We start from the raw sequence: 17,285 nt of genomic DNA on the forward strand, positions 1-17,285 counted from the left end.
ATTATTGTGAGGATTAATACATGAGTTAATATATGTAAAGCATTTAGAACACAGCTTGGCACCATAAACCCCGATTAAATGTTGGATGTGATAATGAGGTGTAGGAAGAGGAAAGGGAAGAAGAGCAGCAGCAGTAAAAGTACAGAAAAAAAGGGCAAATAGCAAAGTATTGGACAAGGATAGGTAGGCCTTAAAAACTAGATAGGATCACAAACAATTGAAGGTTACAGATCAGGTAAGTGACATGGTAAATGTAGCTAGCACTTTAGAAAACTTGGCAGCATTTACAGCCTAGATGGGTTGAAGAGAGACCAATTATGGGCAGTGATCCAGGCATGAAAGAGTGTGGCCCTGGATTGGGAAGGAGGGGTGATGTAGAAGGAATAGATAAATGTGTGTGATATTTAGGAGAAAATGTCGGTTTATTGTGAAAAACAATGTTATAGAAAATTAAAACCAGAAGAAAAAGTAGCTTTAGTGCTACCACCTTAACACCCTAATTGTTTTCATTTTTATGCCATCTTTTATATATAGATATAGAGATTTTTTTGGCATGATTAAATAACTATGTAGATGTGATTTTGTGTGTCCCGCTTTGTTTTTCCCCACTAAGCGAACAATTTTTCATTTTGCTGTACAGGTTTCTTCAAATGTTATAAATTTTAATGGCTGCATAATATTTCACTAGATTAATGTGCTCTAATTGCCTTAATCATTCTCAAATTGTTGGATAATTAGATTTTTCCCAATTTCTTGCTATTATAAAGTAATGCTGCAGAAAAATTTCTGTAGCTATAACCTTTTTCTCATTTTGAATTATTTCATTAAAAACAATTATCCAGAGTTGGGATTACTAGTTGAAGGAATATGAACATTCTTATTGTTTTTGATAGATTTCACCAAACTGCTTTGCTAGGAGGTGGTTTACACTGCTGTTAGCAATTTACAGGTATACCAGTCGCCCAAAATCTTGCCATAATGGAAAATTTTCTTTTATAAGATATATTTTTATTGATTTCAGAGAATAAGGGAGAGGGAGAGAGAGATAGAAACATCAATGATGAGAGAGAATAATTGATCGGCTGTCTCCTACATGCCCCACACTGGGGTTGGAGCCTGCAACCCGGTCAGATGCCCTGACCAGAATCGAACTGGGATCTCCAGATTCATAGGTCCACACTCAAGCACTGAGCCACGCCAGCTGGATGGAAAATTTTCTTTTTCTAATGCAATAGGTGTAAATGATACCTATTATAATTTTAATTTGCTTACTTTGATTATTTTAGTTTGAAAATTTTTCATGTGTTTATTTGATATTTGCATTTCATCTCATGTGTTCAGTTCAGAGTATTTGCTCACAAATATGTGACACCTTTTCAGAGAAAAGTAGAGCAAACTTGGTGATTGGAATTTGGGAAAGAAAGGAGATAAGTAAAAAATAACTCCAAAGCCTGGTGACTTGGAGAAAGTTATTAACATAGCTGGGGTAGATGAGAAGGGGAGGTGGTTTGGTGGAGATGATAAGTTTGAATTGGCATATGTTGAATTTGAAGTTAGAGATGGAGACAAATGGATTCTTTGAAGGATGCTTGTGGATCACCCAGCAGGGGGTAGGATGAGAAAGAAGAACCAGCAAACAATACTGAATGGGCAAGCAGCTGGAGTGGTAGAAGGAGAAGTATGCCAGAGCACCATCACCGAGGATAAGGAGAGCACTGCTACTGGCTTTGACAGTTTGGAATCACAAGTGACCTTCAAATTAGCAAACTTAGGAAATGGATGACATGATAGTCTGTAAGGGAAATGCATGGAAGAGAAGTGCACACAGCTTTACGTATCATAAATTCATCTGTTTTAAGTGTATGATTCAATAAGTTTTAGTAAATTTACAATGTGGTGCAGTCATCAACACAATCCAATTTAAAAAGATCCCTTGTGCCCATTTGCAGTTATTCCTTATTCCCACCTTCAGTTTCAAGCAATCACTAATCTATTTTCTGTCTATGAATTTATACTGGACATTTCATGTAAATGGAATCATACAATATGTGGGCTTTTGGGTCTGGCTTCTTTCAGTTATCATGCTTTAGCAGTTCATCATGTTGTAGCATGTATCAGTATTTCATTCCTTCTTGCCAAGTAATAGTCTACTGAATGGATATACCACATTTTATTTATCTATTCATCCATTAGTAGACATTTGGGCTCTTTCTACTTTTTAGCTGTTGTGAATAATGCTGCTGTAACCATTGATATACAAATTTCTGTGGACATATGTTTTCAGTTCTCTTGGGAATATACTTAGGAGTGGAATTTCTGAACCATATGGCAATTCTGTTGACTTTTTGAGGAACTGCCTAACTGTTTTCCAATGCAGCCATACCATTTTACATTTCCTCCAGCAATGTAGAAGGGTTTCTGTTTCTTTTCATTAATTTTAATACATTGATTGTGTGTTAGTGTTACTGTGCGATTTGAAAAATACTTTAAAAGAAGAATGTTTCAAAAAACACTTAAACATTAAAAATCTATGTATATAAAAGGCTAAGATGCAAAGTGTCCCCTCAAGAGTTTGACTGGGAGACCAGGTATTTGATCGCTCGCTATGACATGCGCTGACCACCAGGGGGCAGTGCAGAATGAAGGAAGGCTCCAGCCAGCAGCTGGAAGGCCCTGATCAGCCCTGAACACTAGCCAGGCCTAGGGACCCTACCTGTGCACAAATTTCATGCACTGGACCTCTAGTGTTTTTATAAAGGAGTTAGCTAGGGGTAGGTAGGAGTAAATTGGATGATAGATGAGGGGGCAATATGGTTTAAGGTGGTGGTTCTCAAAATGTGGCCCTAAGACCAGCAACCTAAGTGTCACCTAAAAACTGGTTGGAAATGCAAATTTTCACACCTCTTTCTAATCAGAAACTGGGATATCGCCCTGTGATTTGTGTTTTAACAAGCCTTCCAGGCAATTGGGATTTGAAAAGCTAACTATGAGAACCATTGGTTTAAATGAAGGTTTGGTCAGGATTGGGAAACTGGTTTTAGTTTAAGGATAGAAAGGAGAGGTCAGTGGAAAGGGAAGGAGTATTGATACTGAAGATGGAGGAGGCAGATTCACAGTTTATAAACTGAGGGAAGATGAGAAGGCCTAGGAAAGTTCAAGGGCAGAGATGACATTTAAGAGGTGAAATCCTGATGGAGTTTCTACTCCTTCACACAAAATATACACATTTTAACATTTCTTATGTCATTTCTGTCACAACAGGAAGGATGGGTGTAGGTGGGAAAATTAAATGTATATTCTTAAGCCACCCTCTTTTCCTGGAAGCCTACAACAAATTTTAATTCCATGTAGTTACATTCTTGGTTGTCTCCCTCCACTGTTATTTGTTTTGTGTGCAGAGAATTCAAACGCATTTTAAAATTAGCAGGAGGGAAAAAATTAGTGAGTAGATCTGCTGGGAGAAATAGCCACATACGTGTGATGTATTTAAAACCCAAAAGAAAGTATTTTATGGATTATCTATTTTTGTTTCTGTACCTATGATTGCCTCCTGTGATCCTTTCCATTTTGAACAAACCTTTAGAATATGTAGGGTGTTCTTATGAACATGGCCACAGTTAATCCTCACAACAATCCATGTGCTTGTGTGGTTAAGCATTATTGTTCCCATTTGACTGAGAATGGAAGGGAGCTGAAACTCAGGAAAAGTATTATACTATTAAAAACAGTAACAAAAATATAATAGTTAACATTTATTAAGTGTCAGGCACTACTCTAAGCATTTCACAGAAACTATTTCATTATTATTTATCATTACCCTGTGAGATAGTTACCATTTATTGACCCACTTTAAAAATGAGGAAACTTACAGATAAAGTCACTTGCCCAAGGTCAAACAGGCATCTGACCCCAGAACCCATTACTTCTGAGATTATATAGCAAGTACATGACAAAACTATTACCCAAGTTTTTTAATTCTTAGCCTAGATCTGACTTTCTTCCTTCCCTTTGTCATACCACATCATGAGCAGAGTGTGGAATATCCAGTACACATTTCCTATGTGCTGATTGAATGAAAGAAAATGAATAATTCAGAGTTGAATTTCATTTCATAGGAAGAGTAAATTTTTTAGGAAGACTTTGCCACCTAAGAACAATGCAACCTTTGGAGGTATGGAAGGATTTGTCAAAGGCATGACAAACTGAATTTAAATACTTTGGTATTAAATTAATACCTGGGAACACAGAACTTATTTAAGGAAAATTATAAAACTTTAATGGGAGAAATAAAGACATGAATAAATGCATAACTATACTCTGCTTCATTTTGGAAAAACTATAATAATGATTGCAATACTCCCTAAGTGAATACATATATAGATGTAGTAAACTACCGATTAGAGTCACTCTGGGATACTTTATAGAACTTGTTAAATTAATCGTGAAATTTATCTGGAAGAATAAGTGGGCAAGCATACCAAATAATACATTTATTTAAAAAGGTAATGATAGTAGATTTACCCTATCAGATTTTAAAGCCGGTCATAAAGTGACAATTATCAAAACCATATGATAGAGGGTTGAAAAAAAAAGTCAATGAAATTTTAAAAAAGAGAGATTCTAGGAACAGATTCAAGCTATTCCAAGAATATAGAGCACAATGGAAGCAACCCTTAACTAGAGAAAGCAATCACTCTTTCTTTAAAAAAAATGTTGAGAATCCTTGTTATCAGTTTAGAGAATAATTAGGTCAATATTTCATACAATACTCTGTAATAAATTCTAGAAATCAGACAAGTAGAATAGCATATTTATTTCAGTTATGAATGGAAGGTAAATTGGTGTCTGTTTTAAATGGAGGATAATGTCAGAGACAAGATGGATGGTTTCAAATATATAAAAGTTAGGGGGGAAACTTTGTACAAAAATGTAATAAAAAGCTAAACAACAGAATGAGGAAATTGTCTGGGGTCAGTATTACTGATAACAGTTGACTGTCCAAAAAATATAAAGAATGGATGCAGATATTGAAGGTCAGCTTGTAGATTCAGCTTCATAAAAGGGTGAGGAAAATGAATAGGCAATTTACACATGAGGAAATGAAGGCAGTAAAATCACTGCATGGAAAAGTACAACCTCTCAAGCATTTAAAGAAAAGCAAATAAAAACAGCTTCAAGGTATTACAACCTGCTTATTAAATTAAAAACAATTAATAAATAGAAATTAATAAATGATAAATAGAAATTACAAAACCCTTTATTGGCAAGATGTGAGGAAACAGTATATGTTTCTGGGAGTAGTATAGATTGGTTAAGTTTCCTAGAGGGCAATCTAGAAATATGTGACAAGGGTTACAAAACTGCTCATACTCTTTGACCTAGCATGCCCCCAAGGAAGTAATACAAAAAGGAAAAGTAATTTGCTTAAAGATTATAATAAATTATAATAAATGTATTACAGTAGTGCTATTTATAATCATGAAAAGATTTACCTATTTAATATATCATCATGGTGGACTAGAAAATAGTCATTAACAGTGGCAGGTATACAAATATTGGGTCATGCACAGAAATGGGTATTTGTAATCTCATTAACCAAAAAAGGCTAAATCCTAAATCACATGTTGAATCTGATAGTAGCCTTACACAAAGAAAATTAGAAAGGCATCTAGTAAAATGTAAATAGCTGGAGTTGAATGCACATGGTGTTCTCTGGATACATGTCAAGTTAGCTGGAATTTATAATAAAAAAAAAGAAAATCGGAGGAAGAGGCAACCCACAATGATTTGATTTAGTCCTGGGAAGTTCAACATCAAGGACTTCGGAAAAATCCCCATACCAATAACAGTGTTACTTACTAGACATGCTTGATCTCACTGTTCGCTAGAATTTGGTTTGCTAGAATTCTCCATCAGCCAGTACTTTTGCTTATCTAAATCTGTGAAAACCTTGACATTTCTAAGGGGGTATATCATCAGATCTTTGTGAGTGAATCTCCAAATTTGTCATCACCACTACAACATAGAACCCACTCACCACTACCACCACCAATAAACATTATCTGGCTCAGAAACTTTCTTAAGACCTTTCCATTGCTCTTCACTTCCATCGCCAGCAATAATAGTTTGCATTTCAGTGTCATTATTAACAAAGAAGCACATTTTCTCTCTACCATGGTTACTTCACAAATCTACTTTGACAGCAAATAGAGATTCATCAAGCCATGTTGAGATGGGACTGCCAGGCAGTTGACTAGGCTTCCTCCTTTGCTGGGTGACTTGCCCTACAAACCAGTATGTGATGCTTTGCAAAGTCAAATTCATACCCTTTGCACGTTGAGCAATTACTACATTTCATGGATCTTTAGGGTTACTCCAAAAACATTAAAACCTCAAATGCTTAACATATGCCTTCCAAAGCACTACTCTATAATAATAAATTGTCATTCATAATTCATAATACCCAGGAGGCCTTATAAACCATCTGAGATAGAATCATGTTCTTTATAATGTTCGTATTAAGTCCATTTCATTGTATTCTTGGTCTTTGAAATTCAGTACATTAATGCTTTGTATACAGGAGGATTCAAACAGACAAAACTTGTAAAACTTGCTCTCCCCACCCCCCCCCACCCCCGACCAGACCTGTCTATTGTTTAACCATGGTGGGGCACCAAATTTCTTTAAATAGTATCAGGATTCCCAGAGTTTTTTGGAACTTCAGTATTCACAATATTTTATTTTGTAAATCTTTATCCCACTTGGCCCATGTTTTAAAATGACTTTATACCTCTTAAGATACCCTGGTGAGTTGGCAACCTGATAGATAATGACTGATTACAGCAGTGGATCTCAAAGTGTGATCCCGGACCCACAATTCCATCATCACCTGGGAAATGATTAGAAATAAAAATTCTCCACTTCATCCCAGACTTACTTAATAAAAAATATGGGGGTTGGACCCAGCAACCTGTGTTTTAATAAGCCCTCCAGGTGATTCTATTGCATATTTAAGTTTCAGAACCATTGGATATTAGAGAAAAGAGGTTTAATAATCATGGCCAGCCTGATACTCAGCTAAATTGTTCTTGTGGATATCAAACCTTCTTGGCCCCTTGGCAATGTGTTATGTTCTCCTAAAATGTCTACTATTAAATATCTTAAGAAGGTTATGAGAACACTGGAGAGGCAGCATTCGTGCTGGCCAAAGCATGGGCATTGGAGTCTGATGGACCTTAGTTGTAACTTCTGGCCACTTACTCTCTTTGTTTTCCCTCAGTTATTTAACCTTTCTGAGCCTCATTTCTTACATGAGAAAGAGAATAACCAGATCAGAAGATTGTCTTAAAGGTTGAATGAGGTCAAGTCTGTCAAATGTGCAGCCCTGCACCTTTCATATGACAAAATTGCAGTAAACAAGAATTGTTATTATCATCCCTTATCACCATGGGTATGACACTACGTAGCATCCAGGGTCTAATGGGAAGACTTCCTTGGAAATTCCAAGTTGAGGTCATTGGGGAGAGGAAGCTAAGCTTCTCCCAGGACAGCACATATAAAACAAGGTCTTATCTGCTCTCTTCAGAGGACACTGCATCAGCCTCCTAGGTGCTATTGGAGCCTCAAGGGGATTCCTGCTACTTTTTTTTTTTTTTTTTTTTTTTTTTGGCCAGGCTAATTGTTCCTTACTTGAAGTTCTGTGAAGCTATTGGCAAAGAAGGGTGGTAAAAACAAACTCTGAGCCCTTGCCCCCTCCCCATACAGCCTCCTTGTGTCCCACTTCCTGGATCTTGCAAATATTTCCTTCAGCAATAACCCAGGAGTGGCTGTTTCTCTTGGAGCAGTCTTATCTTTTGGCTGCTGAGGAAAGGGAAAGGGGAGAGGGGCTGGACCTGTGCACTCTTACTGCTGAGATCCTGGAATGCCCAGCTATTGTGGGGAATTTAAAAAGAACATTTCCAAACAAGAAACTTCAAAAAAGCATAAGGAGGAGCTTTTTCAGTATTTGCAAATATTGATTTTCATGTTCAATTACTATTAGGCAAAAAAAAAAAAAATTAACAAAAGGGGAAAATCTATTCATCAGAAGATAGGTAACCTGTGCCAAGAGGAAAAGAGAACAGCCCAGGACTTGGCAGGCAATTTACTTTTGTTTTTGCGATGTAGTCTCCTTGCCGGTGTCAACAAAGCCCTTTCTCATACTGAGCCCTTTTTTGCCCCATGGAGGAAAATAAGGCAAGTGTCAGTCTGGGCACTACTGCTTCTTATTAGTGAGAAAATGATATATCCTTTCTAAGCTTCAGGATCCTCTTCTACAAACTGGCAATAATGAAACCTATTGCAAGGGGTTGCTGTGAAGATTAAATAGAAATGTATACATGGAAGTGCCTACAATAGTGCCTAACACATAGTAAGAAGTAAGAAACTATAGTTATTTTCCCTTAATAAAGCTCCTTGTCCTCCACTTCAGGGAAGAATCCTCCACTTGGTTCCAAAATGGAGTTGTAGATTTCATAGGAGCCTTGAGCCCTTTGAAAATAGTACCTCTGGAGGCAAATATCATCAGCTTGAGCCTGACACACTTCCATAGAAGCCTTCTGTTCACCAGTTTGCTTCAGCTATTAGTGCCAGGAAGGCAAGGGCTATGTTGGTTTTGCTCCTTGCACAGTGTAATATTCAATGAGAGCTTGCAATGACTTGTATACACATTGGCTCAGGTGATCATATTGAAGGCCGTTCTTCCCCTTTCTGAAGTCCTGTGTGCTCTGTTCCACTGATGTAAGTGACTCTGCAAGGCTCAGGCTGGCCCTAAATAAGTTGTGTAAATGGGAGGGCAGTGCTTTTAAAATCAGAATTGATGTGGAGAATAGTAACTTCCAGATTGCCTTGCTAGAGCCCGTTGCCTCCAGATAGGGCCAGAGTACCATGAATCAGTGCACCAAATGTTCCTAGAAGGCATGCTCTTTTCTTCTAGCTGATTCTGGAGTTGGCTACCCAGGGGTAAATTCTGTAAGACTGACAGTGATTACTACCCAAACAAGACAACTTAGAATACGTAGTCCTTTTGATCTTATCTCTGTTCTTAAGCTTGTCTTTTATTATCTTTCCTTTTTAATAGATGGGATGAGTGAGTAAATGAGACCAGGGTTAAAATCCTTAGTTAGCTAGGGCTTCCTGGCTAGGCAGCCATGTGGCTGAGATGAGACCCAAGGTTTTCTGATCTCTTGGTTATTAAACAGGTCTGAACATTAACCATAGGGGGGTACAGTCCAGCTCCCTTGATGGGAACAAGGAACAAAGCTAAAGCATACAGCACTGAAGGTTGTACACTGAACAACTTATACAACCATATGCAGTACCCTGAGTAAGGGACTTCACTCTAACAATAAACATAGTCCTTAAACTTATTAATCACCTTTCATGTACCCAGCATCATTGCTAGGTCCTTTTTATTTTATTTTTAAAATTGAATTTATTGAGGGTGACATCTATACTAATAAAAGGGTAATGTGCTAATTAGACCAGACATCCTTCCAGACAAAGCCACGGTGGCAGGGGCCGAGGCAGAAGTGGTTAGGGGCCATCAGGCTTTCAGGAGAGGGCAGTTAGGGGCTATCAGGCTGGCAGGAGAGGGCAGTTAGGGGCAATCAGGCTGGCAGGGGAGTAGTTAGGGGGCAATCAGGCCGGCAGGCAAGTGAGCGGTTAGGAGCCAGCGGTCCTGGATTGCAAGAGGGCCTAAACCGGCAGTCAGACATCCTCTGAGGGGTCCTGGATTGGAGAGGGTGCAGGCTGGGCTAAGGGACCCCCACCCCATGCACGAATTTCATGCACCGGGCCTCTAGTTGGTTAATAAAATCATATAGGTTTTAGATGTACAATTCTATAATACATCATCTGTATGCTGTATTGTGTGTTTACCACACAAAGTCAAGTCTCCTTTCATCACCATTTATACCCCCTATACCCTCTTCTTTCTCCCCCAATGTTCTTTCCCTTTAGTAATCACTATGAGGTTGTTTGTGTCCATGAGACTTTTTTTTTTTTTTTTTTTTGCTTAATCCCTTCACCTTTTCACCCAGCCTCCCAACCCCCTTACCCTCTGACAGCCATCAGTCTGTTCTCTGTTGCTAGGTCCTTTTTATATAGTTTATCCTCCCTCACAACAGCTTTGTAAGATAGATATTTTACTAAAACGGAGGTAAATTAAATACTTTAATCAAGCTTGTACAGCTTTAGGGTTATAGAGCCAGATTTCAAAATTTTCCTGGAATTTAGATTCAAGCCTTTCTGACAATGTGTTCTTTCCGCTCTGCTCTATTGCTTTTCTTGTACCCTGGCTAGTAAGAGAAGAGAGTGGTAAATTTGATTACTATCACTAACCTGGGTTATCCTCACAGCAACTGCAGGACATTGGCCCAAATGAGGCCTTTGGAGATGTTGTCACTGCATGAATTTTATCAGATCAAGATTGGAGATAAAGATGGGGAAGGGGGAGAAAGACAGGGATAGAAGGTGGGAATGTGTGTGTGAGGGGTGGAAGACAGGCTGTATAGACTGGAAACCAATCTAATTGGAACAAATAAATCTGCCCTCAAACCACCTCTAAACCACAACACTCATACATCCTTTTTCATCCTGGCCCTTTCTTTCTATATAATATGGTCCCTGAGCCACTTGTATTAGAATCCCTTGGGCCAGTTGTTAAAAATACGGATTTCTGAACCCCCACCAGAGGTACTAAGTTCCCATTTCGGGGACTGAGGCTCATAAATTTGTATTTTAAACAACTTCTCCAAGTAATTCTCATTAGGAGCCACTTTGTTTAAGAATGGCTGTTCCAAACTAGTGGTTTCCAGCTTTTTGGATCATGCACCCTTCTCAGAAAGAATTTTTTAAGAATGTGCCTTTAGTATATGCTGGTAGTTGATTAATAAATTCCTTATATGTACTGATGTCCTAATATTTGTGTTTTTAAATGCAAAAATATACATTAGTATTCTTATATGAAAATGGTCTCTAGTTTTCCTTTATGTATCTTCTAGTTTTGGGGTTCTGGTATTGACACTGTGCAAGATTCTTTTCTTATCCCTCTATTCTATAGATTCCAGAGTCTAGAAAAATAAATAGCATTGGGGTTGTCTGTTTCTTGAAGGTTAGAATTAACACAAGACCATGTGAGTGTGCTTTTTATTTTTGGTCAAATTTATCAATGTTCTTCTATGGTAACTGGTGGGTTTAGATATTCTCATTCTTCTCATTTTGTGCACTTGGGTTTTAAAATTAGATTTGCAAGTGGCTTATCTGTCTTATTTTAATTTTCTTTTAAAGAATTAGCTTTTAGCTTTAATTATTTGTACTATCATTTATTTTCTAGTGTATTGATTGGTACCATTAGTTTTCTTTCTGCTTCCCTTAGGTCTATTTTTGTGGTTTTCTTAACTTCTTTTGTTGAATGCTTAATTCATTTATTTTAATTTATTCTTATGTATTGCTATAAGTATTTAAGGCTACAATTTTTCCTTTTACCACTGTTTTAATCAACTATATTCTCTAGCTTCTAATATTTTCATTGTTGTTATTTTCTACATATTGTATAGTTTCAGATTAGATCTCCTCTTTTACTAGCCTGGAGAATGTTTTCCCTTTTATTTTTCATTTTTGTTATTAACTAGAGACCTGGTGCATGAAATTCGTTCATGGGGGGGGGGGGGGCGGGGGGGGAGTCCCTCAGCCTGGCCTGCACCCTCTCGAAATCCAGGACCCCTGTGAGATCGGGCTTAAACTGGCAGTTTGACATCCCTCTCGCAATCAGGGATCACTCATCTGCCTGCTGCCTGATCGCCCCTAACCACTCTGCCTGCCTGCCTGGTTGCCCCTAACCGCCACTGCCTGCTTGTCTGATGCTCCTAACCACTCTGCCTGCCTGCCTGGTTGCCCCTAACCACTCTCTTGCCTGCCTGATTGCCCCTAACCGCCACTGCCTGCCTGTCTGATGCCCCTAACCACTTGCCTGCCTGCCTGATCACCTCTAACCACTCTGCCTCAGCCCCCGCCATGGTGACTTCATCCAGGTCTTCCAGAATGACATCTGGAAGGTCATTCAGCTGTCCAGTCTAATTAGCATATTACACTTTTATTATTACAGATTTTGAGTGTTGCTGTATTGTGATTAGATACTGTACTCTGTACTACTTCCACTTTTTAGCTTAATATATTGTCAATTTAAAAAATGTTCAATGAGCCCTTAAAATAGTCTGTTTTTAGTGTATGAATAAATTTAGATTTTTCCATTATCTTAGTTTTTTATTGTCAAATCTGTCATCAGCTGAAGGAGTGTCATATTTTGTTTCTTCTTTTCTCTACCTTTGTATTTCCTATAGATTTTGTTTTAGAAATGTTTTAATTTTTTAGCTATAGATGACATACAATATTATATTAGTTTTAGATGTACAACATAGTGATTAGAAATTTATATCACTTATAAAGTGATCACCCAGAAAAGTCTAGTACCCTCCTGGCACCATACATAGTTATTATAATATTATTGACTAATATTCCCTATACTGTACTTTACATCCCCTTGACTTGCTTTAGACACTTTTTTATTGTAGAAATAAAAAAATTTATTTAAATGAAGTAAATTTATTTTTTTTGTGTGTGCTTTAGAAATTTTGATGCTCTATTATTTGGTACACAAAGATTTGGAGTAGTTAGATCTTCATCCTGTGTTCTAATCATTAATATTATAGTGCCCTTCTTTGCCTTGTTAATTGATTTTTGCCTTGAATTCAACTTTTTAATATATGAGTATCATCGCCCTTGTTTTTTCCTCATTTTGGCATTAATTCGTGTATTAAACAAATATTTATTGAATGCCTACTGTGTGCCAGGCACTAGATATCAGATGAATGAGACATACAAGATCACTGTCAATGTAGAACTTACATTATAATTAGAGGGTGGCACACAAAATAAATAAGTAAAAATAGATATGTGACATACTAGTAATATCAGGTAGTGATGTATTCTCTGAGAAAGAACAAAATAAAAAAAGGAAAAGTAAGGATAAGTCATTTTAGATAAGTGTTCAGGATAGTCCTCTTTGCCAGATGGCATTTGTCATCTTTTTACTTTCCATTCACCACCTTGGTTTTTTTGTTTGTTTCATGAGGGGAATATGCCAGGTGGAAGAGTGTGCACATAAGGGATTCTTTTAATCTAAAGGAGATCTAGGTAATAAAAACATGAAGAAAAAAATAAAGGAGCTCTTGGTGGGCTAAGGCCTAAATGAGAAGAGAATAGGGAATGTGATGTGTGGATATGAATTTCTGATTCATATGAGTGATGAACTAGCCACAGGATGGGGACTGGAGATGAGAGGAATGAAGGATATTTTGCTTTCCATTCTACCTGAGCTTGCATACCATTATGAATATTATTAAAGAAATATTCTTGGTCTTCATTATGACTATTGAAGGATATTCTGTCTGATGATTTTATTGAACTGCTGGAATTTCCTGTCACTGGGCAGTACTTAGAATGATGCTGATTGCTTACAGTCTATAGCAGAAAACCAGATCTTTTGGTTTAGCAGACTTAACCCTTTATACTATAAAGTTAAATAGATGACTTTGGTGACTCTTTATTATATATATATATATAGAAGTTTGACTTTATATATTTATACATCCTATATAATAAAAGGCAAATATGCAAATTGACCAAACAGCAGAACGATCGGTCGCTATGATACGCATTGACCACCAGGGGGCAGACGCTCAATGCAGGAGCTGCCCCCTGGTGGTCAGTTTGCTCCCACAGGGCTCAGGGCTGGCGAATGCAATGGCAATGGCGGGAGCCTCTCTCACCTCTGCAGCAGCGCTAAGGTTGTCCGACTGCAGGGAGCGGGCCTAAGCCATCAGTTGGACATCCCCCAAGGGCTCCTGGACTGCAAGAGGGCACAGGCTGGGCTGAGGGAGCCCCCTCCCCCCAATGCATGAATTTTGTGCTCCGGGCCTCTAGTATTTAAATAAACCTGAACTCATTTACCTTGGATATTTTTTCTATTGCTTTTAATGTGAGCAATCCCATTTCTCCTCACAATAGTCTTTTTAATTTTGATAGTACATACATAGGCATATAACATATATTAAAATTCTGTGCACATACACCCTTAATTCGTGAATCTGGAACTTATTTTGATATATAATACATGGTATAGCTCCAAATAATACTGCTCTGCAGTTATCTCAAGAAAGATTTATTAAATGATCTTTATCTCCTTGTTATGGAAGGTCAATTATATATGATACTAGAAGCCCAATGCATGAAGATTCATGCAGGAATGGGCCTTCCTTTTTCTGGCTGCCAGCACTGCCTTTCTGCTCCGGCCCCACCTTCCCACACTGCCCAGAGGCCCTGAGTGGCTGGGGCAGTGCAGAACACCTGTGTTGTCGCCATAGCGATGATGCAAGTGTCCCGCCCCACCCCCAGCCCCTCTGCGCCTGTGTATGCAAATTAACCTGCCATCTTTATTGGGTTAATTTGCATACTCACTCCTGATTGGCTGGTGGGCATAGCGAAGGTATAGTCAATTTGCATCTTTTGCTTTTATTAGTGTAGATTTTGGACTTTCCAATCTGTTCCTGTAATCAGTAACACACTGTTTTCACTATAAGTTCTTTATAATATGCTTAATCCCTTACTCACCCCCCATTTTCTTCTATAGCAAATACTCTTTAATATTATATCCTGCTTTAGTTTACAAGCTATTAAAAATTTCTATTGTTAAAAATTCCTACTGAGAATTCTGACTGGAATTGCATTGGAAGGAGATATTTTAAATCCAAAATAGCAGATATTTGCAAATGTCATGCTTGATGTTTTTTCTTACAAGTATAATAACATGGACAGAAAGTATACATGTCAAATTCATGATATAACTTGCATCTAGAGAGGCAATAGGTTAATGGAAGTGGGGAGTAAAACAAGGGTATTTTTTCTTATTTCTTTTTTGTTTTTTAATTTACACCATATTTTCCCATTGACTTTTAGAAAGAGTGGATGGGAGGGGGAGAGACAGAGAGAGAGAAACATCGATGTGAGAGTGACCCATCGATTGGTTGCCTCCTGCACATGCCCCAGCCTGGGGCCAGGGATCGAGCCTGCAACCAAGGTACATGCCCTTGACCCTTCAGTCTGTGGGCTGATGCTCTATCCACTGAGCAAAACTGGGACAGGCTTTTCTTATTTCTTAAAAATAAATTCATGAAGCATCAATGAATGGCACAGTATTAAGATGTCTTTATTTTGAGCAGTAGTTGGGAACATGAATATTTATGTTAGCAATCTCTGTATGTTTGTAAATATTTTAATTTTTCATAATTAAAAACAAAACAAAAAAGAGCAGCAGATGAAGCAATATAACCAGACTTATAAGCCTAAGGATATAGTACATTTAATCCGAGTGCTACAAACAGACTGAGATGGTGTGTATATTCAGTCTTTGGAGATATATTGTTCAGGTTCAAACTCTAGCTCTGCCACTTACTAGCTTTATGGCCCCAAGCAAGTTACTTATCCTTCCCATGCCTCAGTTTCCTCAGCTATAAAATCAGGACAATAATAACAACTTCCTATAGTTATTATGAGGATTAAATATGTTAAGACATGGAAAACACTTAAAACAGTGCTTGGTATTTAGTACATACACAGTGTTAGCTATCAATAATATATATTATTATTATCACATTTACTACATCGATTACATTATCTTGTGGCCACTTTAAATTTTACATAAATGATGTCATCAAAAATATGGGATCAACCTAACTGGTGTGGCTTAGTGGTTGAGCATCAACCCATGAACCAAGAGGTCCCTGGTTCGATTCCCAGTAGGAGATGTGCAGGAGGCAGCCAATCAATGTTTCTCTCTCATTGATGTTTCCATCTCTCTATCCCTCTCCCTTCCTTGCTCTCTAAAAAAAAAACACCTCAATAAAAACATATTTTTTGAAAATATGGGATCATCTGCAACCTGCTTGTTTTACACAATCCCCATCTGCTCTTTTGCAGGGAAATGGCTCATTCCAAGGCTGACTTTTCATGGGCAACCCCCTTCCATCCTTGCCTTGAGAACCCAGCATTGGACTTATCAAGCTACCGAGCAATCTCTTCTCTTGACCTCCTTGGAGATTTCAAGCACTCCTCGAAAAAAACAGAGGAAACTTCAGTTTATGAGGAGGAGAGCTCCATGGCCTCCATGCCCCACCCACTGCGCAGCCGTGCCTTCTCAGAGAGTCATATCAGCTTGGATCCCCAGAGCTCCCGCGCCTGGGGGCAGCCTAGGAGGGAGCTCTTTACCAAAGTTGATGAAACCCAGCTAGATCCTTTGGGAACCAGGAAGAAGGCCTTTCCTCCTCCTCGTCCTCCTCCTCCCAACTGGGAGAAGTATAGGCTCTTCCGTGCAGCCCAGCAGCAGCAACAGCAGCAGAAGCAGCAACAGCAGCAGCAAGAGGAAGAGGAGGAGGAGGAGGAGGAAGAGGGAGAGGAGGAGGGGGTAGAAGAGGACGAGGAGGAAGATGAGGGAGGAGAAGAGGAGGAGTTGCCACCCCAGTATTTCAGTTCAGAAACCACTGGTTCCTGTGCTCTCAATACTGAGGAAGTCCTGGAGCAGCCACAACCCCTGGGCTTTGGTCACCTGGAGGTCTCAAGGCAGGGTACACAAAGCCTCCCAGCAGAGCAAGAGACTTTTACTCTCCATTCCAGCGATTACATGCCTCCAATAAGGGGCCACTTGGGATCTCAGCCAGAGAAGGCTCAGCCCCCATGCTATTATGGCATTGGTGGACTTTGGAGGACATCGGAGCAGGAGACCACTGATCCCTCCAAGTAAGTGCTTATGAGAGATATTAGGTTCCCGAAGAGACAGGCAGCATGCGTTTGAATTCCACCTCCACCATGTACCAGTTGTATGACCTTGGACTGTTCCCAGCCTCAGTTTTCTCACTGGAAAATAGGCATGATGATACCTATTCCACACGGTTGTTATGAATATGAAGTTAATCTATCACATAGTAGGTGCTCAGCAAATTGTAGTTGTTCATGTTCTTATCCCTAAATACCACTATCAAAATATATTTATTATTTCTCAGTTTGTCTTTCAGGTATGCATCAGTTTCTAGCCCCTGAGACAGAAAGCATTAAACCCTTATTACCTGTACAAGGCTTTTCCTAGAAACCTGGCTCCTGCCCTCTTCTACCTTGTCTTATGCTTGCTTTTCAGA

The 17,285-nt window shown here is 38.6% G+C and overlaps 1 protein-coding gene across 1 annotated transcript in view; it reads left to right on the forward strand.

Moving 5' to 3' along the window:
• The window catches only part of SHROOM4 (shroom family member 4), a 205,603-nt gene that overhangs the window by 173,663 nt on the left and 14,655 nt on the right, over window positions 1-17,285 (forward strand). The window contains exon 6 of the mRNA XM_080652097.1: window positions 16,075-16,890. Within this exon, the coding sequence (XP_080508223.1) occupies window positions 16,075-16,890 (816 nt within the window). The remainder of the gene's footprint in view (window positions 1-16,074; window positions 16,891-17,285) is intronic.

This window comes from Plecotus auritus (genome assembly GCF_963455305.1).
Source record: "Plecotus auritus genome assembly, chromosome: X".
In the NCBI taxonomy this organism is placed as follows: Eukaryota; Metazoa; Chordata; class Mammalia; order Chiroptera; family Vespertilionidae; genus Plecotus; species Plecotus auritus.